Genomic DNA, 17,304 nt, shown 5'->3' with positions numbered 1-17,304 from the left:
TGTGGAATTGATAATCGTTTATCTGCATTTCCACGATGCACTGCAATGGAAAATGCTGAGCTTTTTTTTGTTTTCAAAGTAAAGAAAAATTTTATGTTTTCTCTCGTTTACAAAATCACGATGGTACAAAGAAAAAAAAATGTTCAAATTTTTCAAATTGAAGATGAAAAAAAGTAAATGCAATACTATGCTATTTTCCTTCGAATCCGTTCAACTTTGAATTTATGTAGGAACTTTCGAAAAAGAATAACTTTTTTCCAACTACATATAATTCGAGGTCCGTACGTACGAGAAGTCGGAGAGCGTGATCTGGCACGTTTCTGGACGAGTTGCAGAGTGCATGTGCGCTGCTGTGGCTAAATATGACAGGTGCTCTCGAGGCGCTCATTGCGTCGAGCATCGTAGGTACCGAGACGTGCGAAAGATCGACCATCATTCCCAGTCTGTTCATCTCGAGTACGATGCTCTGGGGCAAAAAGACAAAAATCCACGTAAAGCTCATTTATTATTTGTTCAACTGGAATGCATACGAGCGTTTCTGTTCATTTTAAGAGCGAAAATACAATTTAGAAATTCTCATTTCTTTTGAATAATAATTTTGCTGAAAAAGCTTGTAAATTATCAAAAACATTCGATTCGTTGTTTTGAGAAAATACTTTCAAGAAGAATGAAAGTATTAAATGAAGTATAAAATGAAGTATTAAATGTCCAAACGATGGCGAAGCCTTCACAATTAAAACAGGAAGCGTTACGAACCAACATAACTTTTACCTAAACGTATTGAAAGGGATAATATCAGCACAGAAAGAAAGAAAACGAAGTTTAAGGAAGATCATGCGTTACTTGTGATTCAAAAATGCAACTGAACTTTTTCGCTCTTTTGACGATCAGAGAAACCATTCAAATTTATGCTCACAATTATTTAAATAATGTGTAACTTATTTGTTGAGATTGATAAATTTATTTATATGCGTACGCATATCTATATTTTGAACTGGCTCATGCTGTTGTCAAACATTCCACCGTTTATGTCGTTATTACTCGCGTTAACCTCAAATAATTATTTTTCTTTTTCCATTCCCAAGTCATTTTCACCGGTAACAAGCGACTTTCCCAAGACTTCGCATTGACATCTAAAAACGTTCGTTAAGTTTTTTCTCGACAAGGTCGATCCTATGATAATTCCGGGAATAGATGCACGCTGTATATCTCTGGCATATTTTCAAATTTCTAATGGAATTTTCATTTCCATTAGATCCGCGTGAACTTCCTTAATTCGAATGAGAAACAATTAGTATTTTGCTTATTGTTGCGAGACGTGGCGTTGCCGCGTCTGAAAAAGTTTGGGGATGTTGGAGACATGGAAATGTGGAAGTTCGTAAACAGGACACTCTGAATGTGGGTTGCAGGCGAGTTGGATGGAAGGAAATGACTTAACGGAAAAGAAAAAACGGAGAAAAGTAACCCACGTTAAGACACTGACACTTATTGCTCGAGCTGTTGGGGTTCTGCCCAGAGAAAATCGTCTCCTTGGTAAGCAAAAGGGCGAAGGGCGGAGAGCGAAGGGCAAGGGGGAAGGAGAACAGACGATGAAAAAGGGAAATTTCGTTGGACTCGCACGCTGAATTCCAATGTGTCTTGTCGCGCACGACAGTGTCATGCGGAATCTCCGATCACGCGAGGCCGGAATTCTCAATCATTTGGATCACGGTACAACGTGAATTACATTCCAGAATTTTTTTTCAAAAATTTATTCTTAAACGGTTGAGCGTTAAAACGGGATTAAAGAAAAACAATGCCGCACTAGCGATTCTCATTCCGAATTATAAAAATTGAAATCCCATTTCTTTTATCCTCCGTCACTCCTTATAAGAATTTTGGCGAAAAAAATAAACGAGGCAATACGAAACACGAGCTTATCGTTTTTCCCTGCGGTAGCATCGTCTCGAGAGACGAGACCGCGCGAGGCGTAGGGAAAAAAAATTAATCAATCGATTAAAATAGTAAGTTCCGTAACATTGTTTTAGTTGCAGAGAACGATTTTATTCACCTGCTCCCCTCGTGCGTACGAGTGATGAGCTCTTATCACGTCGTCGGATAGAGAGAAGTGATTCTCCGGTGACTGAGGCATCGCTGTTTTCGCGAAGGTTTCCATAACGTGATAAAGTTGGACAGCCTGGGAAAAAGCAGCTTGTTTACTCGAGCATGGATTCAAATTAGGGGAAAAAATAGCTCGACCTCGAGCTTCGAGAAACGGTTGGCGAAGTTGGACCTTGGAGTGAGGAGCATCGACGTAGCAGCGTTGCTCCAGTGCTCGGTGTTACTTTGGATTGACAAATTTTCGAATCGACAAGATATTCCAAAAGGCGGCCCGACCCGTGCGAAGCTTGATACTTTTTGCATGAGATACTTGGCGAAGTGAAAAAATGATAAAGTAGGAGAAAGATTGGAGGAAAAAGCTTCGGGAAAGTTTTCGAGGGAGCCTCGCGGCACATCGGAACCGCGACCCCTATAAATTCTAATTTTTATGTATTTTCCAAGGATCCCCTTCGACTTGTGCTCGAAAAGATCGGAAAAATGACAGTAACAGCGGAAAAGATTGATACTTGTTGAACAACTGTGGGATTGCTGATCCATTATTTAGCATGACGAAAAGGAGTGGAAATAGTTTCGAGGGTGCGGTAGCTCGCAAGGCCGAGGCTCGCTTGGACCGAAAATTTCGATGTTTCCTGGATTTTCTGTGGTTCGTTTGCTATCCAATGGACTCGAGTTATTCAACGAATCATGCTGGCTATTCGTCATCATTAATCTTTGAGAATCGTGGCACGTGCGGCGGACTGGGACCGAGGCACGGACCTTGCTGACCTTCTTCCTCTTTCCGTCTCCGTTTTTCCATCAAAGATAGTTTGATTTTTCGGATCCTATTTCATGACAAGAAATAAATTTATCATCATATCGAGAGGTTTCCTTTGATGGTGGTGAATAGAGGAGAAAATTCGGCCGGCTAACTCTTCCGATTTAGGAAACATGCGATCACATATCTGGCAACTTCGAATGCTCGAATGAAATTCAGCCGAGATATCGGGGCTAAGTTTTCGTTGTTTCATTCCCGGAGAAAAGAGTGGGAGAGAGAGGAGGGAAGATACGAAGAGACTGAGTGAGTGCATCGTTCTATTGTTCGTATCTCGTGGAACTTTCAGTGATGAGAAACTTGGCAGAGTATATATGCGTGATAGATATAAGACACTCGGAATTCAACATAAATAAATCGTCAGAGTCATTAGGAACCTTTCTACTCGATGGGTCCTAAAAGTAGTTTGATATTTTCGAAACTTCACTCATGTAACATTGATTTTTCTGCAGCAAGGAGTTGCATCCGGTCGAATGAATGAAAACACGAGAAAAGTATTCATTTCATCAGGAATGAATGATCGACCATTGAATTTAAAAATAAAAATTCAATCGGCTTACGCTCGAGGTGCCAAAAAAGTGTGAAATAAATAGAAAATACGAAGCGAGTGAAGCGAGTACAGAAACATGCTCGTAGATCATGGAATTCTGTTCATTGGAAACGAGGCAAGTGTTCGAAGGACGAGAATCGAAGAAGAAAAGCAGAAATGAAGAAAGAGGTTTAGAGGGTGGGCGAGGCGGGGCGAAGCAGGAAGGGGGTCAGTTTGTATAGAGTGCGGATGACACGAAGAGGGGTTGATGAAAAGCACGAGAGGGTGGTAAGCCGGGCTGAGCTTGGCTCTTTCCATTATTCAAGCAATTTATTTCGTTGGGCTAGGTCCGGGTGAACGAAAAAGAGACTGACAAAAATTCAAGTTAAGGCAAAAAGAAACGTCGGTAGGAAAACTGTAAAAAGCTCTTATTCTTTTGATGCTTCAAGCGGTGAAAACGAAAAGCCATGATGCGGCGATAGACACCATGGAACAGATCGTTCTATAGAATTCGCTGTTGTGCCACTGTTTTTTTGTTTGTTTGTTTTTTTTTTTTTTTTTTTTTTTTTTCATACCCTGCTCTTTGCCAATCCCCGTATTTCTTCGAGAGGAAAAAGAGAGAAAATGAAGAAAATATCGTGTCGCATTGACGTCGACTTATTGCCTCGTATAGTTATGACGAATTGAGTTCAAATTCGAGAATAAATAGTAAGCCTAACTTAACATTAATAATAACGATAGTAGCACAGCGCGATGAAAGGCAATGACAAAAAAAAACGAGAATAGAATTTTAAAAAATGCTGCAAATTAAAATTTGCAAATTGCTTCCTCAAGATGGTCAAGACGCACGATGCTCAAAGCTTACTCTATGAGGTGCTATATTTTTCATTTTGGCTTCCTCATAGAGGAAGCTTCGAGCATCTTGCATCTTGACCATCTTGAGGAAGCAATTTGCAAATTTTAATTTGCAGCATTTTTTTGTATACAAGGAATTAATGTATTTTCTCTACCTTCTTTTACGAACTTTAATTTATCTCTTCGTTTGAATTCATAAAAAAAAAAACCAAATGACGAGTCATCAGAAAAAACAGTTTGCAACTTTCAATTTTCATCGTTTTTCTATTTACATTGAAATTAAAGAAAATTCCGACGACTTTGCTGGAAAGTATAGAGGAAGTACAGACTTGTACACAATATCTTATAAAATTTCCAAAAATTGAAGCGGTTGGACGATTTTTTGAAAAACTCATATTCTCGTAAAATTCAAAATGTCATAAAATTTGAACCGCTCAACTGATATTCCCCAAATTCAATACCAACCTTCCTATTATGATAGTCTATTTATAAAAAAAAAATTATTAATGAGTCTTAAAATTTTCGAAAGTTAAAGCGTCGACACCCTTTTTATGAAAATTTCAAAACGTCGTCAGATTCGTAATTTTTTACAAATTCTGACAAAATTATCAGAGAGTGAAGAGCTTGTATAGATTAACATCCGTGCAAAACGGTAGCCCTGTATCTCAAACCGTTTCCGAGTTATAAGCGTTTGAATTTTGCAGTGCCATACGATACACACACACACACACACACACACACACACACACACACACATACACACACACACACATCCGGACATTTTTTCTAGATATGATTTTTCGATGTTTTGGAACATTTTGAGCACATTGACATTGAAAACTGGAAAAAAAAAATTTTTCATCGTCACAAAGCTTCCTCGATGAGGAAGCAAAAAACTATGAGAAAAGGAATAAGAAAAAAGATTTGAGGCGAAAGGGAAGTGAAAATAAAAAATGCCGGGAGAAAAAGAGAAAGCAAAGGTGGAGATGGAAAATGAGGGAGAAAAAGGAAGAAAAACAATGGGATGAGAGAAGAAACGAAGAGGAATTAGAAAAAGGGAAAGTTGGAAGAAAAAGAAAGAAGTAACGACAGACCGGTGGGAAATGAAAGAGTTAAAGAAGAGCGAGAAAAAAATGGGAAACGAAAATTTGAAAAAAAAAAAGAACGTCGAGAGCCACGAGAAGAAAAAAAACGTGAGAAACAAAACGGAAGGAGTGAATGATAAAAAAGCGAAAACAACAGGATCGCAATTTCCATCGATACGAGAAGAGAGGGAGGATCGCACACGACAGTGCAACATGTCGATATCGTTTGTAAGAGATATATTGTACGAGGACCGTCTCCCTTTCTCCATATTCCTTTATATCTCTTTTTCTCGTGGCCGTTTCCGAGCTCGAAACCTGTTTCAAAGTTTTGCCTGTACATTCATCTGACGTACTGCGAAATATTTTCGTTCATTCCATATATAGAGACGACCAACAATGTTTTTCTCCGATGAGCGTATTTCATATTTATAACCCGGAGAGCATTTGCCCACCGTATCAGAACCAAAGACACCAACCGAGCGGAAAGCCTCCGACAAAAATATTTTCATTCACGTGAATACCGAGCACCCTTCGATAGAAAAAAAAAAAAAAAAAAAAAAAAAAACATTAACTGTGACGTGGAAATGTGAGAAAAAGAGAATCCAATACCCAACGCGAAAAGTCTCGCAAGGACATTGTCAAAACATCTTATGGCAAATAAATGTCGCTCTCGATGCGAGTTGCACACTTTGGAAATAGTGAGGAAAACATCTGCCAATAAGTGCGCCATAATATATTTGTTGTTATGGTCAGCAAAAGTATAAAGAAAACGTTTTTTTAAAAAGGCAGCTTCGCGCTGAGAAAAAAACCCAAAAACTGATGATGCCTAAAAGTGGAAATGCAGAGTTAGAAATCTTCCAACTCTTTTTCTATTCTCAGAAGAAGTAAATATATTTCAAATATATGTTTTTTATCTTTCGAAACTTGGTGAAATTCTGAAATTAGTCTTTTTCGATGCGAGCGGATCCACATACATACGCAATTCCAGGAAATAGTGTTCCACCATTTTGGTTGGATCGGTGAAAAATAGCCGATTTCTACAATATATTTGTTCGCTCGTTGGTACCCCCGAAGTACATTGCCCTCGAGGCATGCCTCTTTTTCTCAGTATCAATTTTTGTCAATATACGTAGAAACGATAAAAGTTGGTAGCGCTGAAAGAAATGGGTGAACGGGCAAAGAGTTTTTTCTTCGACAACGCGGGTCAAAAGAATAAGGAGCCTTTTGCTTGTCACCAATCGAGTGTCGAGCTCGTTCCCTCCGACTCGGTATGTCAATCGAACGCCTTTTTTCATGTGTCTACAGGTATACGCTGCGGCTACGGAGGGAGGTTCTTATTCGTACTTAACGCCCGATTCTGTACATGATGTGTTTTCCTCTCAGAATGTTCTTTTCTCTTATTGTTAAACCGTCATAATTTTCGTCCTTCTCACATCACTTGAAATAGAGATGGAGAATCCATAATAATTTATTGATTCGATGATAACGAAATAAAGTGTCTTACTCGACGTCTGCGGTGTACGATTCGATTGTATCTTTTATCGAGATGAGGATAAAAAACTTTTCAAAGAAATATGGAGTTCTGAAAGTTCGGGCTCTCGAGAGAGATCGCAAGGGCTCGCAGGAATCCGCATAAAGTCACACATTTGTGCTTGAGTGACAAACAAATCCCGTAGACATGAATTTTCGAGACTTTTTCAAGCGGTTAGAGATAAAACATATGTAGCTATGCTTATATCTTGGATGTGAAATATAGTTGGGTCCGGGTATGGAAAAGTTTTGGTTGGAAAGGAGAGGAGGAACGGGGAGGAAGAGCGTTTCAGTGAGTTTCCAGATAAGGTTTCGAGCGAGGCTGCACACAATTCACAGTCGAGGTAGAGAGCACTCTCTGTAACTGTAAAATGTCTCGTAGATACGAATAAAATTTATTCCCCCTGCGTAAGAGAAGCACGCGGAGTCGTAGCTGTGACGATAGTTTGTGAAATTGTGAATAGAAAAGTTAGCGAGTCTGTTTTCTGGGCTGCAGGCTTGCTGAGTTATTAATTAGTTGGTGGTGGAGCGTTCCGATGCGTTGGCATTAAGTGGGCGCGTGGAGTCTCGACGAGACGTGTCCCACTGCGACCCCTCTTTAAAGCGCACCGGCTCGGCTACGACGTCACCAAGAAAAATGACTGGAGACTCGCCGCTCCCGAATTTAACGGTCGACGGAGTCGGGACACGAGTCGAAATTTTGATTCACCCGGTACGGGCGTGAGGAAATCGAATGTATGTAGCTTGCCTCCGCTGGCAAAGTTAGATTCCTTGTGAAAGCTACGGCTCATGGAAAGTTCTGTTTATAGCCTTTCGGATTCGGTGAGCATGCCGAAAGGAGTTTGCTTTGATTGATACAACTTTGGCGGAGTAGAGAGCGCGAGAAGCAAGCGCCGAAACGGGCTCGAAGGTTGTACATAGTTGGAGCAACCGCTTCGATACGCTCACCTGTCTGGCGAATAAATATTTTTGTCTCTCTCTCTCTCTCTCTCTGCGTGCACGTATCGCTTATTTTCTTATTGCCCTACTTATCTCTCCCCAGTTTCTCAACCAAATCCCGATCTCGTGGAGAGCAGTCGCTCAACATAAGTTTCATACGTTTATAGGTTTGCACTCGTTTCCTCTGAGAAGCTGCAAGGGCTTGAAATCAGCTCGGCGGATCAAAGCGATCGAGACTCGCTCCTCAGAGAGGCTAATTTTCATCGAAAATTTCATTTAATCTGTGAGAGTGAATTTGGCATGAGACCCCGAATTGTCAAACTCGCCCTCGCGCCTTTCCTCAGCTTTTCAAAATGGTTTCCCCACCAGTTTTTTTCAGCAAGCAGTATTCACAAGATTACGAACGGTTGCCTCGTACAGAGATATCGGAAAAAGTAAAGGCTCCTGTCGGGGCCACCTAATTAGACGAAAAGTTCGGGTAAGCGGCCAGCAGATGGTCTCAAAGGTCTTTCCCCACCTCTAAAAAGTACTTTCTGGGTAGTTCGACGCGGCAGCCGGTCAAGGCAAAGTAGACGAACCGAGTCAAGCATAATACCGTACAACTAGTGCCTGTATGGGCTGTATACAAGTTTATATATGCTGCGCCTTGCATAAACGACGTACAGGCTGCTCGACTCTGAGTCAACCTCTTCCATAAAATTGTCCAGATTATCGAGAAAAATCTATTGATGTTTCTCGACCAGGTTTTTTCGTACGAGTCCCCATTTACCAGGTCTGAAGATTCGATGTAATTGAAGAAAGAAGAAAATTTTGAGGAGCATGGAATTCCGTAGATCCAGAGGCACCGTCGATACTTTTCTGTCTCCTGCATTCCGATTCCACGCGTCGTCTGGGACTTTGTTAAGGAGGGTGGATCGCGACGATACGATGTTGCCATGCTAAACCGTGTTAAAAATATTAAGAATTTCATAATTGCAAGAATTTAATAAAATTTTGAAAATCTATTATTTACAAATATATAAGACAGTACAAATTTTTTTAGATTTTTCTACCACACAGCTCTCGAGTATTTGAACACTAAAGTTCACGTGTATAAGCATAGAGTTTACATATAAACAGTTAAAAATAAAAAATATGTCAACTTATAATCTTCTCCGGAATGCTATAATTAATTAATTATTGAAGAAACAAATTTTTAAAATTTTCGAAAACAATTGGAAACGCTATCGCTCCGGTAAAGAGTCTCTGGCAGCAACTCGTCAAATATATAAATGTACTTGTCTCAGAGTCGCTGCCGCGACTCGAGATACATCTCGTGCATAAGAAATTGGATTTAACGCTCAATTATTCGATAGCCATGTGGTAAAAAAATTTGAAAAAAATTGTATTTGTATACTTGATGCCAAAGATGCTATCACCAAATTTGATCAAATTCTGATTATTTTGATTTCGTGATCCACCCTCCTTTAACGCCCAACAAAATAGGTGCGGGTTATTCGAGTCGAAGACTCCACGACTCATCAGGTCTGATATCACAAGATTCGGTTCGAAATTCGATCCTGAACTTAACGGCCACCCGCCTTTGAAGACCCTGTGAGTGAGCTATATAGACGCTTGAGAAATCTGGAAAGGGCGCGATACACTTTCTAGAGTTTCTCCCCCCTCCGATGTAGCCAGATATTGCGCTCCGTAAGGACCCTTTTACCCTTTCTCTCTATATATGACTTTGCCGAAGATGCTTCTTTCACCCTCTCGCAATTCACCCCTCGACCTCTTCCACCCTTGTAGCTGTTTCCTCGCGAACCCTGCAAGAAATTGCACCAGCAGTTCCTCTCGGACTATCAACGCTCCTTCTACAGTTCTCTTTACTTATATGTCATGTAACGGGTGGCGTTGGTCGAACTGTTGGTCGAACTCGACTGTTGTCACTGCAGGTATACGCTTCGAAATGATTTTTCTCTCTTCAGAGGCGCTGCGTGTCTCGGTTTGAAGTAAGCGATAGCGATCTCGCTTCGACTTCGGTTTTTAAAGCCTGAGTCGGTTCGAGGTGAAACGAAGTTTTCCTTCTTCGAGGGAGATTCAAATTTTCAGTGGAATGGAAAACGAATTTTGCTATTCGACGATCGAACGGTGACGATTAGCGATCCTGGAAGTCCATTTGTTACACTCTCTCATTGTTAACGTCTCAGAAATTTCGTGATACAAGAGATTTCGGTGTTAATCGAGACACCCGGTATACGGGAGTGCTCCAAGTTCGGATTCCCGGCCATAAGTTCGGTTCAAATTTTCGTTAAAAGAGCCCGCACCAAGTTTTGTAGCAGCTGCGAAATGTATTGTAATCAATCTCTCGGCCGAAAGTCAACGATGAAATATGTTCGAGTCGTCCCTAAAGTTATTATTAAAGATTATCTGGCAGCGTAGCTCTGTGGAAAGAGTAGCTGCCTTCAAATTAAAAATCGAAGATGTATCGAGACTCACTCCTCCAAAGGAAGGACATTTCTAGAGATTTTTCCATCGCTGAAATAAAAAATCACCACTACTTTGTTCTCAAAAATGCTTGTAACGAAAAAAAACTGCTGGCTTCTGAGATACCATGAAAGTTGTGTCTGTAAACAGGCACGAGGTTGAACAAACATTTAAAAAAATCGATAAGTAGATAAATAAGGAGATTGAAATTGATATAAATCTGTGCAAATTTCAATTTCTTTTATTTTCATGAGTCTTCGACGTGTTTTCCTTAGGATGGCTCGAGTTCTGTAATTAATTGGCAGGATCGTCATGTTCGCGTGTATAAAAGTATATAACGGCATGGGTTGTTGCTAAAGCGTGGGAATGGGCTTGTAAAGGTAAAAAGAACGAACAGAGCATGGGGAGACAGTTTCGACAATTTTGGTTTCCGGACACGCGCCTGAGTCTCTCCCTTACTCGATTGCAGGAGCACGCGACCGAGCACGACCAGGCACGTCGATTAACTCCTCTGGGGATAGCCCACGATTCTGTAAACCATCATTACATTTACCTTTTTTTTTGTTTTCAATTTATTTAGTAGTTCTCGTCGTCTGATCCCACTGGATTTGCCGGTTAGACTCATCCGTTTCGCCGCCAGTTTAACTTTTATTTTCGTTTGCTTTTACATCGATCGTTTCGTGGCGATTAAACTTGAGTGTATTGTTTACGATTTTCGAATTCATTACAGTGTTCTTACGGTTGTGAGAAATGACTTCTCACGCAGTCTTTTATTAGAGTTTGTTTCGGAATCGACAAAACAAAATCTTGGTAAGAATATTTCAGGATTGTTTTCATTGGATAAAACAGCGAACACTGAGGGGTTTGAAAATTTATGAAAAATGGAATGTAAATTGGATAATTTTTTTCATTCATTTTTAAGCCAGATCATGCCCGAAGGATCGTATTTTAGTGGTGTCTAAATTGGGTCGATTTTTACTTCCTAATTAAAGATATTATCGCTTTAAGGGGATCCTCTTGTTTCTCGGGTCGAAAAAATCGATTTTTTTTATATTCATAAATCACTTCTACAACGTGTAGAAAATATGTGCTACTAAAGGCCTATTGTATGGTTCAGGCATAGCAGATTGGCGGTGAGTTGAAATTTTTAGTATAAATTACATGCGCGAACTTTCAAACGCGTTTTTCTGGAAACACCATTTTTCCAGAAACTACTGCACCGATCTTGTTCAAATTTATACAGCATCTTTAATATGTTATAAGCCAGCGATTGAACTAGAATTATCATGATTGCTTCGATAGTTTTTTTTTGTACGAGCGAAAAACTTAAGAAAAAATGAGTAAAAAATGGAATGTAATTTTAAAAAGTGTATAAAAAGGTGAATTTTTGTAATTTAGAATTCACTCTAGTTCAATTGCTAGTCTTAAATATGAAGATTAATATGCCGTTTGGTTTTTTGATTTCGGATAAGTAGAACAGTCGCAATCTTGGTCACCGTCAAGCACTTCTTTTACTTGATGTCTTCCTGTCGGCCACTATAACTTTTATTCTATTATATATTTTGATTTCAATAAATTTTTAAGGCTTATTCAAATGTTAATAAAGATTATGCAAAAACAATGAGATTGATTATTTCGATGGTTTGCCCGTAAAAAAGTCATTGAAAAAGCCGTAAAAAAACAGGCGAGAAACTAGAGGACCCTCTTAAATCAGTAGCAGAGTTATTAATTCGAAATTGTAAATACATTTTTTCAACTTATCTTTCGGCGAATGAAATTACAAGCCATTTATTAATCGGGCATCCATCACTGACTGAACGCGTAATTTTATTCGTCCCTGGTTAAAATACTATAGTTTTTTATGGAAAAAATCGCATTAGAGAGCGCAAAGGGAAAAAACGAAGGAGAATGGATCGAGAAAACAGTATTAATAAAAAGACACAAGGCTGTGACAGGAATGGGTCAAACCATGAAGAAACAAAATGCCGAAATAAGCAAATGTGAGGTTATAAGAGTACCAAATTCGTTCAGTCTTTAAGGTAATTACTAGTAAGACAATCGTCTCGAATTTTTTCTCAGACCTTCATTGTATACTTCATTGTTATTGTGTACTTTTTCATAAAATCCGTAAGAAGCGTTCATTCCTTGCATGAAAAGATATCCCTGTACCCCCGAGTATTTTTCTTCATATTTAAACACGTTTATCTTAATAACCAATAAGACGAACCCTTCAAAATTTGATATGGGTCAATTACTCACTTAAACTCTGTGTAAATTTCAAGACTTTCTTAAGAAAATGGTTTCGTGCTTTAATATCGAGTTGTCTGAAAATTTGAGAAAATAGTGACAAATCAGAAGCGTAAAAAATTTGAGATTGGAAAACGTATTCTGGGACCATTGTAACCATTTTTTTTTTTTCAAAAAATATTGAGTATCGATCTTGTTCGTGATGGATGGTATAAAAGATTGGATTCATGTGTATTCTTTCGGATGCTTTCAAGCCCTTGATTCGTTTCTTCTGAGAATTACATAAACATTCATTTTGAATGAATGTTTATATATGACTATAGCAACGGTGAGTATGAGAGGGGGGCAAATTCAATCGTTACATTTTCTCAACGAGGCACTATACGTCTTTCTAAGATGCGGAAAAGCAATTCTCTCAGCTAGCGCTCTCTTCTAAGAACAGTGTGAGAATTGAGCGAGGACGACTATGTGCGTTAGAGAGAGAGAGAGAAAGAAGGGAATGGAGGAGCAATAACAAAGAAAGAGACCGAGAAAAAAATAGATCAGCAACGAAGAGCGATAGAAGGAGGAAAAAAGAGAAAAATAGAAAAAAAATAGGATGAGACATGGAGTGAGAGAGAAGTGATGGGGTGATGGTCTTAACCCTCAACTTTAACGTTCAGGTCGTGCACACAGTACACTTTCAGCTCCGATTCTCTTACAACGACGTGATGATGATGCTGAGAGAAGAGTTCTTCACTCTTTTTCGAGGCCAGTTTCATCCTCCACTTCCGAGCTACATTTCGCTTCACTTTATCACGTACCATTCGTTCCTCACTCGTCCATTATGCGAATCTTCGACATCAATTCTTGCACAGTTCATTAGCGGTTGAACAATCTTCGAAGTGATTATTATTCCCCAATACTTTGGCATGAGATACAAATATGAATGAGCTTTGGTAACGAATTTTTGGTCAATTAGTTTCGAAGCAAGCTTCACCAGTTGAAATTTATAAAAGTACCTCGCTAGATGAACTTTCTGCAGTTTTTAATAATCAGTGCCCGAGTAGTCGAATTATTCTGTTCGAAGAGTAGCATAAAACGAACATTGCTCAACAATGAGTCTCATTTCCATTCAGTGTTTTCCCAATATATTTTTGAATATCGAAAAATCTGGTATCTGCATACGCAAACTTGTGGTTTTGGTTAGTAACATTAGTTGCAGCAGCTGCAACTGCCAACAGATTTCGTTTTCCAATCGTGTACAGATTCGTAATAAGAAGGAGGACAAAAAATAGTATTTGGAGAATAGGGCCGAGGGGGGCGTAATAAAATTTGAAGAGGGGTTAGAGTATCGAGAGTGTTTTCCTATACACGTTTGCTGGAGAATTGCCCGAAAGCTTGCGGGGCTCGTGGTCTTTATGTCCGTTTTTTTAGGACGAAACTTTGCATCGAGATCGTGGCTGACCATTCGTGGATTTTACTACTGGAACGCGACACTCTCTCGTCCTCGTCTTCCCCTTCCGCCCTCCAGCTGTCTCTCTTTCTTTGTTTTTCCCATGACAAATCGGTTTGTTACAGTTTGCCAAACATGAAAGCACCCCTGCCACTTTTTCAACCCTTTCCACCGCTCCATCCATTCATAGCCCGATCAACAATAGCCGTTTCACAATTCGACGATATTTTACGACCTATTAACATTGTGTTAGCGTTTGACGAGTCCCGGCTGGGCCACAATAGGCTTGCAAACCGGTGGGGAGGGCATAAAATCGTTGCATTACGACCAGACTATGATTATTACTCGTAACTGCGCACCCTCGCTCACTTTTTACACTACTCTCATCGCACAAGTCATTGGAAATCACTCGTCCCATCGAAATCACTCTGATTTCCGGCTCCTCAACCACTTTACAGAACTCGGTGACTAATTTTTATTTTTTCGGGCTAACTTTATTAAGGACTCATGAAAAAGTGTGCGTGCGTGTCAAAAGTAGGGGAAATTGGGGTAACTCCGACAGCTTAAGGGAAATTGATTAATAACCAACCACATAATTAAATGACGAAATAAATTTTCCCTTTTTTTTCACTCCTCGATATCTTGTTTACGATTTCCAATGTAAATTTTAACAAATAGATGAAAACATTGCTAGATATTTAGCAAAAAACGACACTCCGTAAAGTTTGGATTCACCCCGGACCGGGGTAATTCCGAACGGCCCTTGGGCTGAATCTAGATTGCATTAGAAATTGCTACACACATCGCAAACATATTTTCGACTCGTACTTTCCCTTGTGCAACTTTGTGAGCCCACATTTTACACTGGATTCGCATAATCCAGTCTTTGGATGGTGAATTTTCATATTTTTCAAAACAAAAATAGCTTTTTCGATTTCACATCGTTCACGGCCACATTTATGCACTCAATATCGTACGTTGGTCTTTTCTTTCATATGTATTTACGACGTTACTGAAATTTCAATAAAATCAATCGATATGGAGTAGGAGCAGAACATCCGGAATTCCCCGAAACAAGCCGTTCGCAATCAACCCAAACTGCGAAATTTCACAAATTAATTAATAATTAAAAAAATTGTAGGGTTAGCCCAAGTTTGAACTGCGTTAATAATAATTCTACATTGGGAAAAAGCTACTTTCATTTCAAATGAGCGTTTTTAAATTCGTTTTGACAAATTTTCATCGACGACGATCAGTTTTAAATTAGTTGTACGCGAAAAAACACCACGAGAAAACTCATCGATCCATATGAATTGCGATCTTCTTGTGATCTGCATCGAGCTATGTCGATTTACTCTCCTCGATTATGCTCTTTTATATGGAGGCTTGAGAAACGAGATTCGAGATCAAGTTTTCTGTTCGTGGGCGTTCAGCTGTGCTCGTACAACTTTCAAGATAATCTATAATATTTCTCTATTTTTGTCCAAGTCGCAGAGTCGCATGGGAGTCTGCAAAATCTTTCGAGATATTTGCATGCATCAAGGCTCATGGTATTACGGAGCGAATAAATTTTAGTCCTTTTAACTTCCGACGTTCCGTTCCTGCGACGTTAATTGGCTTGTAACAGCCAGAGGTTGACAGCGTCGGAAAGAACGCGAAGAAGAAGCCCCGCGTACTACAACTTTGTTGAGACTTCAGCTTCGCAGTCCTGGCCGCACAATTCGCTGGCTTGAGATCACGTCCCTCGACATTAATTAAAATCTCATTAAGGGTTCATCGAAACGAGAAATTACACAAGATTTTTCTGTTCGAAATCACTCCGTCCTGTCAACATCTGATTCACTTTTCGAGACACCCTTGTTGTATTTTTTTTTTTTTATCTTTCTATCAGTATATACATGTTTTTATGTAATAACACGAACGTTGAAATGTTGCTCGAACTCGCGACAGGAGTCCCATTATTGTCGGTTGTTCCAGCTTTTCTTGAAATGCTTCTCGCGTTACTAACGTCTCGGATTCCTTGTGTGTGCCATTATCGTGGTTAATCTATCCACTTGAAACGCGTTTCACGTGTAGACCATCCTCCGGTAATGCCCTTGGAGGGTCGATTAAGGGAAACGAAGGCAGCAGGAAGGTAAAGCATAATACTTGAGGGTTCGAGGATGGAAGCTTTCCAGGAGAAAGAGCAGGGGGACGCAGAGAACAGAATGTACTCCGGTGCAATTATTGCCCTCTCCTTCTCGTCCTCAAGGAAATCGAGATCGAGAGCGAGAACAAGAAACGTATAAGCATACCACATTTATTAGGTCGAACATACACATTTGAGGGTGCACTTTACTCTGGGAAAATAACTCGGAATTTCTTCGGTATGTGCATTCCAAGAAATCTGAGAAAACGAGCGAAAAATATCTCATTCTCTTTCGGAGTAATTGAATTCTATTAATGCCATAATTAGTGAAAATTTTCAAAAGTAATTACAAGTTTAAAATCGTTCTTAATTACCAGTCGTTTGCCCCATTTTGACTTTAATGTACTTTGCAAATGTTCTTTCCATTCCTGCTTTGAGCTGCGTTTAAGGAAGACAAAAAATTCCAACGAATAGAAGGTTCCTAACTCGACAATTACGAATTTTTATCGAACGACGATGATGATAAAAAAATTGACGATTTTCCGAAAATCATTGACCGAGCTACACATTCAAAAATCAAACAAAAATGTTTATTAATCCGCGAAGCTTTTTTTAAGTGACGACTTAACAAAAAGAAATCGCTGTTTGGTAACTTAAATATTTTCATGGCGTACTACAAGAAAACACACGTGGACTGGATTCCATGGCGTCGGCTCACTCGACCAGAGAGACCTCTCGATGCATTGCCTCTGATTACCTTTTGGAATTCTGGAATGTGGTGGAATGTCAAAAATTTTTCAATCGAGAATCATTTATGAAGTCTCGAAAAATACAAGTGCAGTTGAACATTCTGAGTAGGAATGAATTTGCAATTTTGTGTTATTTGTGTAAGAAGTTTAATATAACCTAAAGTTGTGAGTAACGTCATAAAAATACACGGCTTTGGGTAGATCTGATATAACTTCGAGAGCAGAAATTCATAATTTTTCGTGTAATCGTTGAATGTAAAATTCGATAAAGAAATTGGAATTGCTCGAATTGTTATTAGAATATTGAAACGGGGAAAGCGAAATAATCGAAATTAGTGTCTTGTGCAAAAGTTTCGGTGTGAATTTGGTGCGATGGCAAAAGTTTCAGAGACATGTAGGGCTGAAATGGGGTGCGAGGAGTCATATTCGA

At 39.4% G+C, this 17,304-nt stretch overlaps 1 protein-coding gene across 1 annotated transcript in view; it reads right to left on the bottom strand.

Annotated features, from left to right (window-relative positions):
• LOC122412519 (dipeptidase 1-like) overlaps nt 1-17,304 on the bottom strand; it is a 104,298-nt gene that overhangs the window by 30,105 nt on the left and 56,889 nt on the right. The window contains exon 7 of the mRNA XM_043422104.1: nt 290-466. Within this exon, the coding sequence (XP_043278039.1) occupies nt 290-466 (177 nt within the window). The remainder of the gene's footprint in view (nt 1-289; nt 467-17,304) is intronic.

Source organism: Venturia canescens, chromosome 1 (assembly GCF_019457755.1).
Source record: "Venturia canescens isolate UGA chromosome 1, ASM1945775v1, whole genome shotgun sequence".
Lineage (NCBI taxonomy): Eukaryota > Metazoa > Arthropoda > Insecta > Hymenoptera > Ichneumonidae > Venturia > Venturia canescens.
Note: the sequence above shows the minus strand (reverse complement) of the source record. Positions and strands in the feature narration are given on the sequence as shown.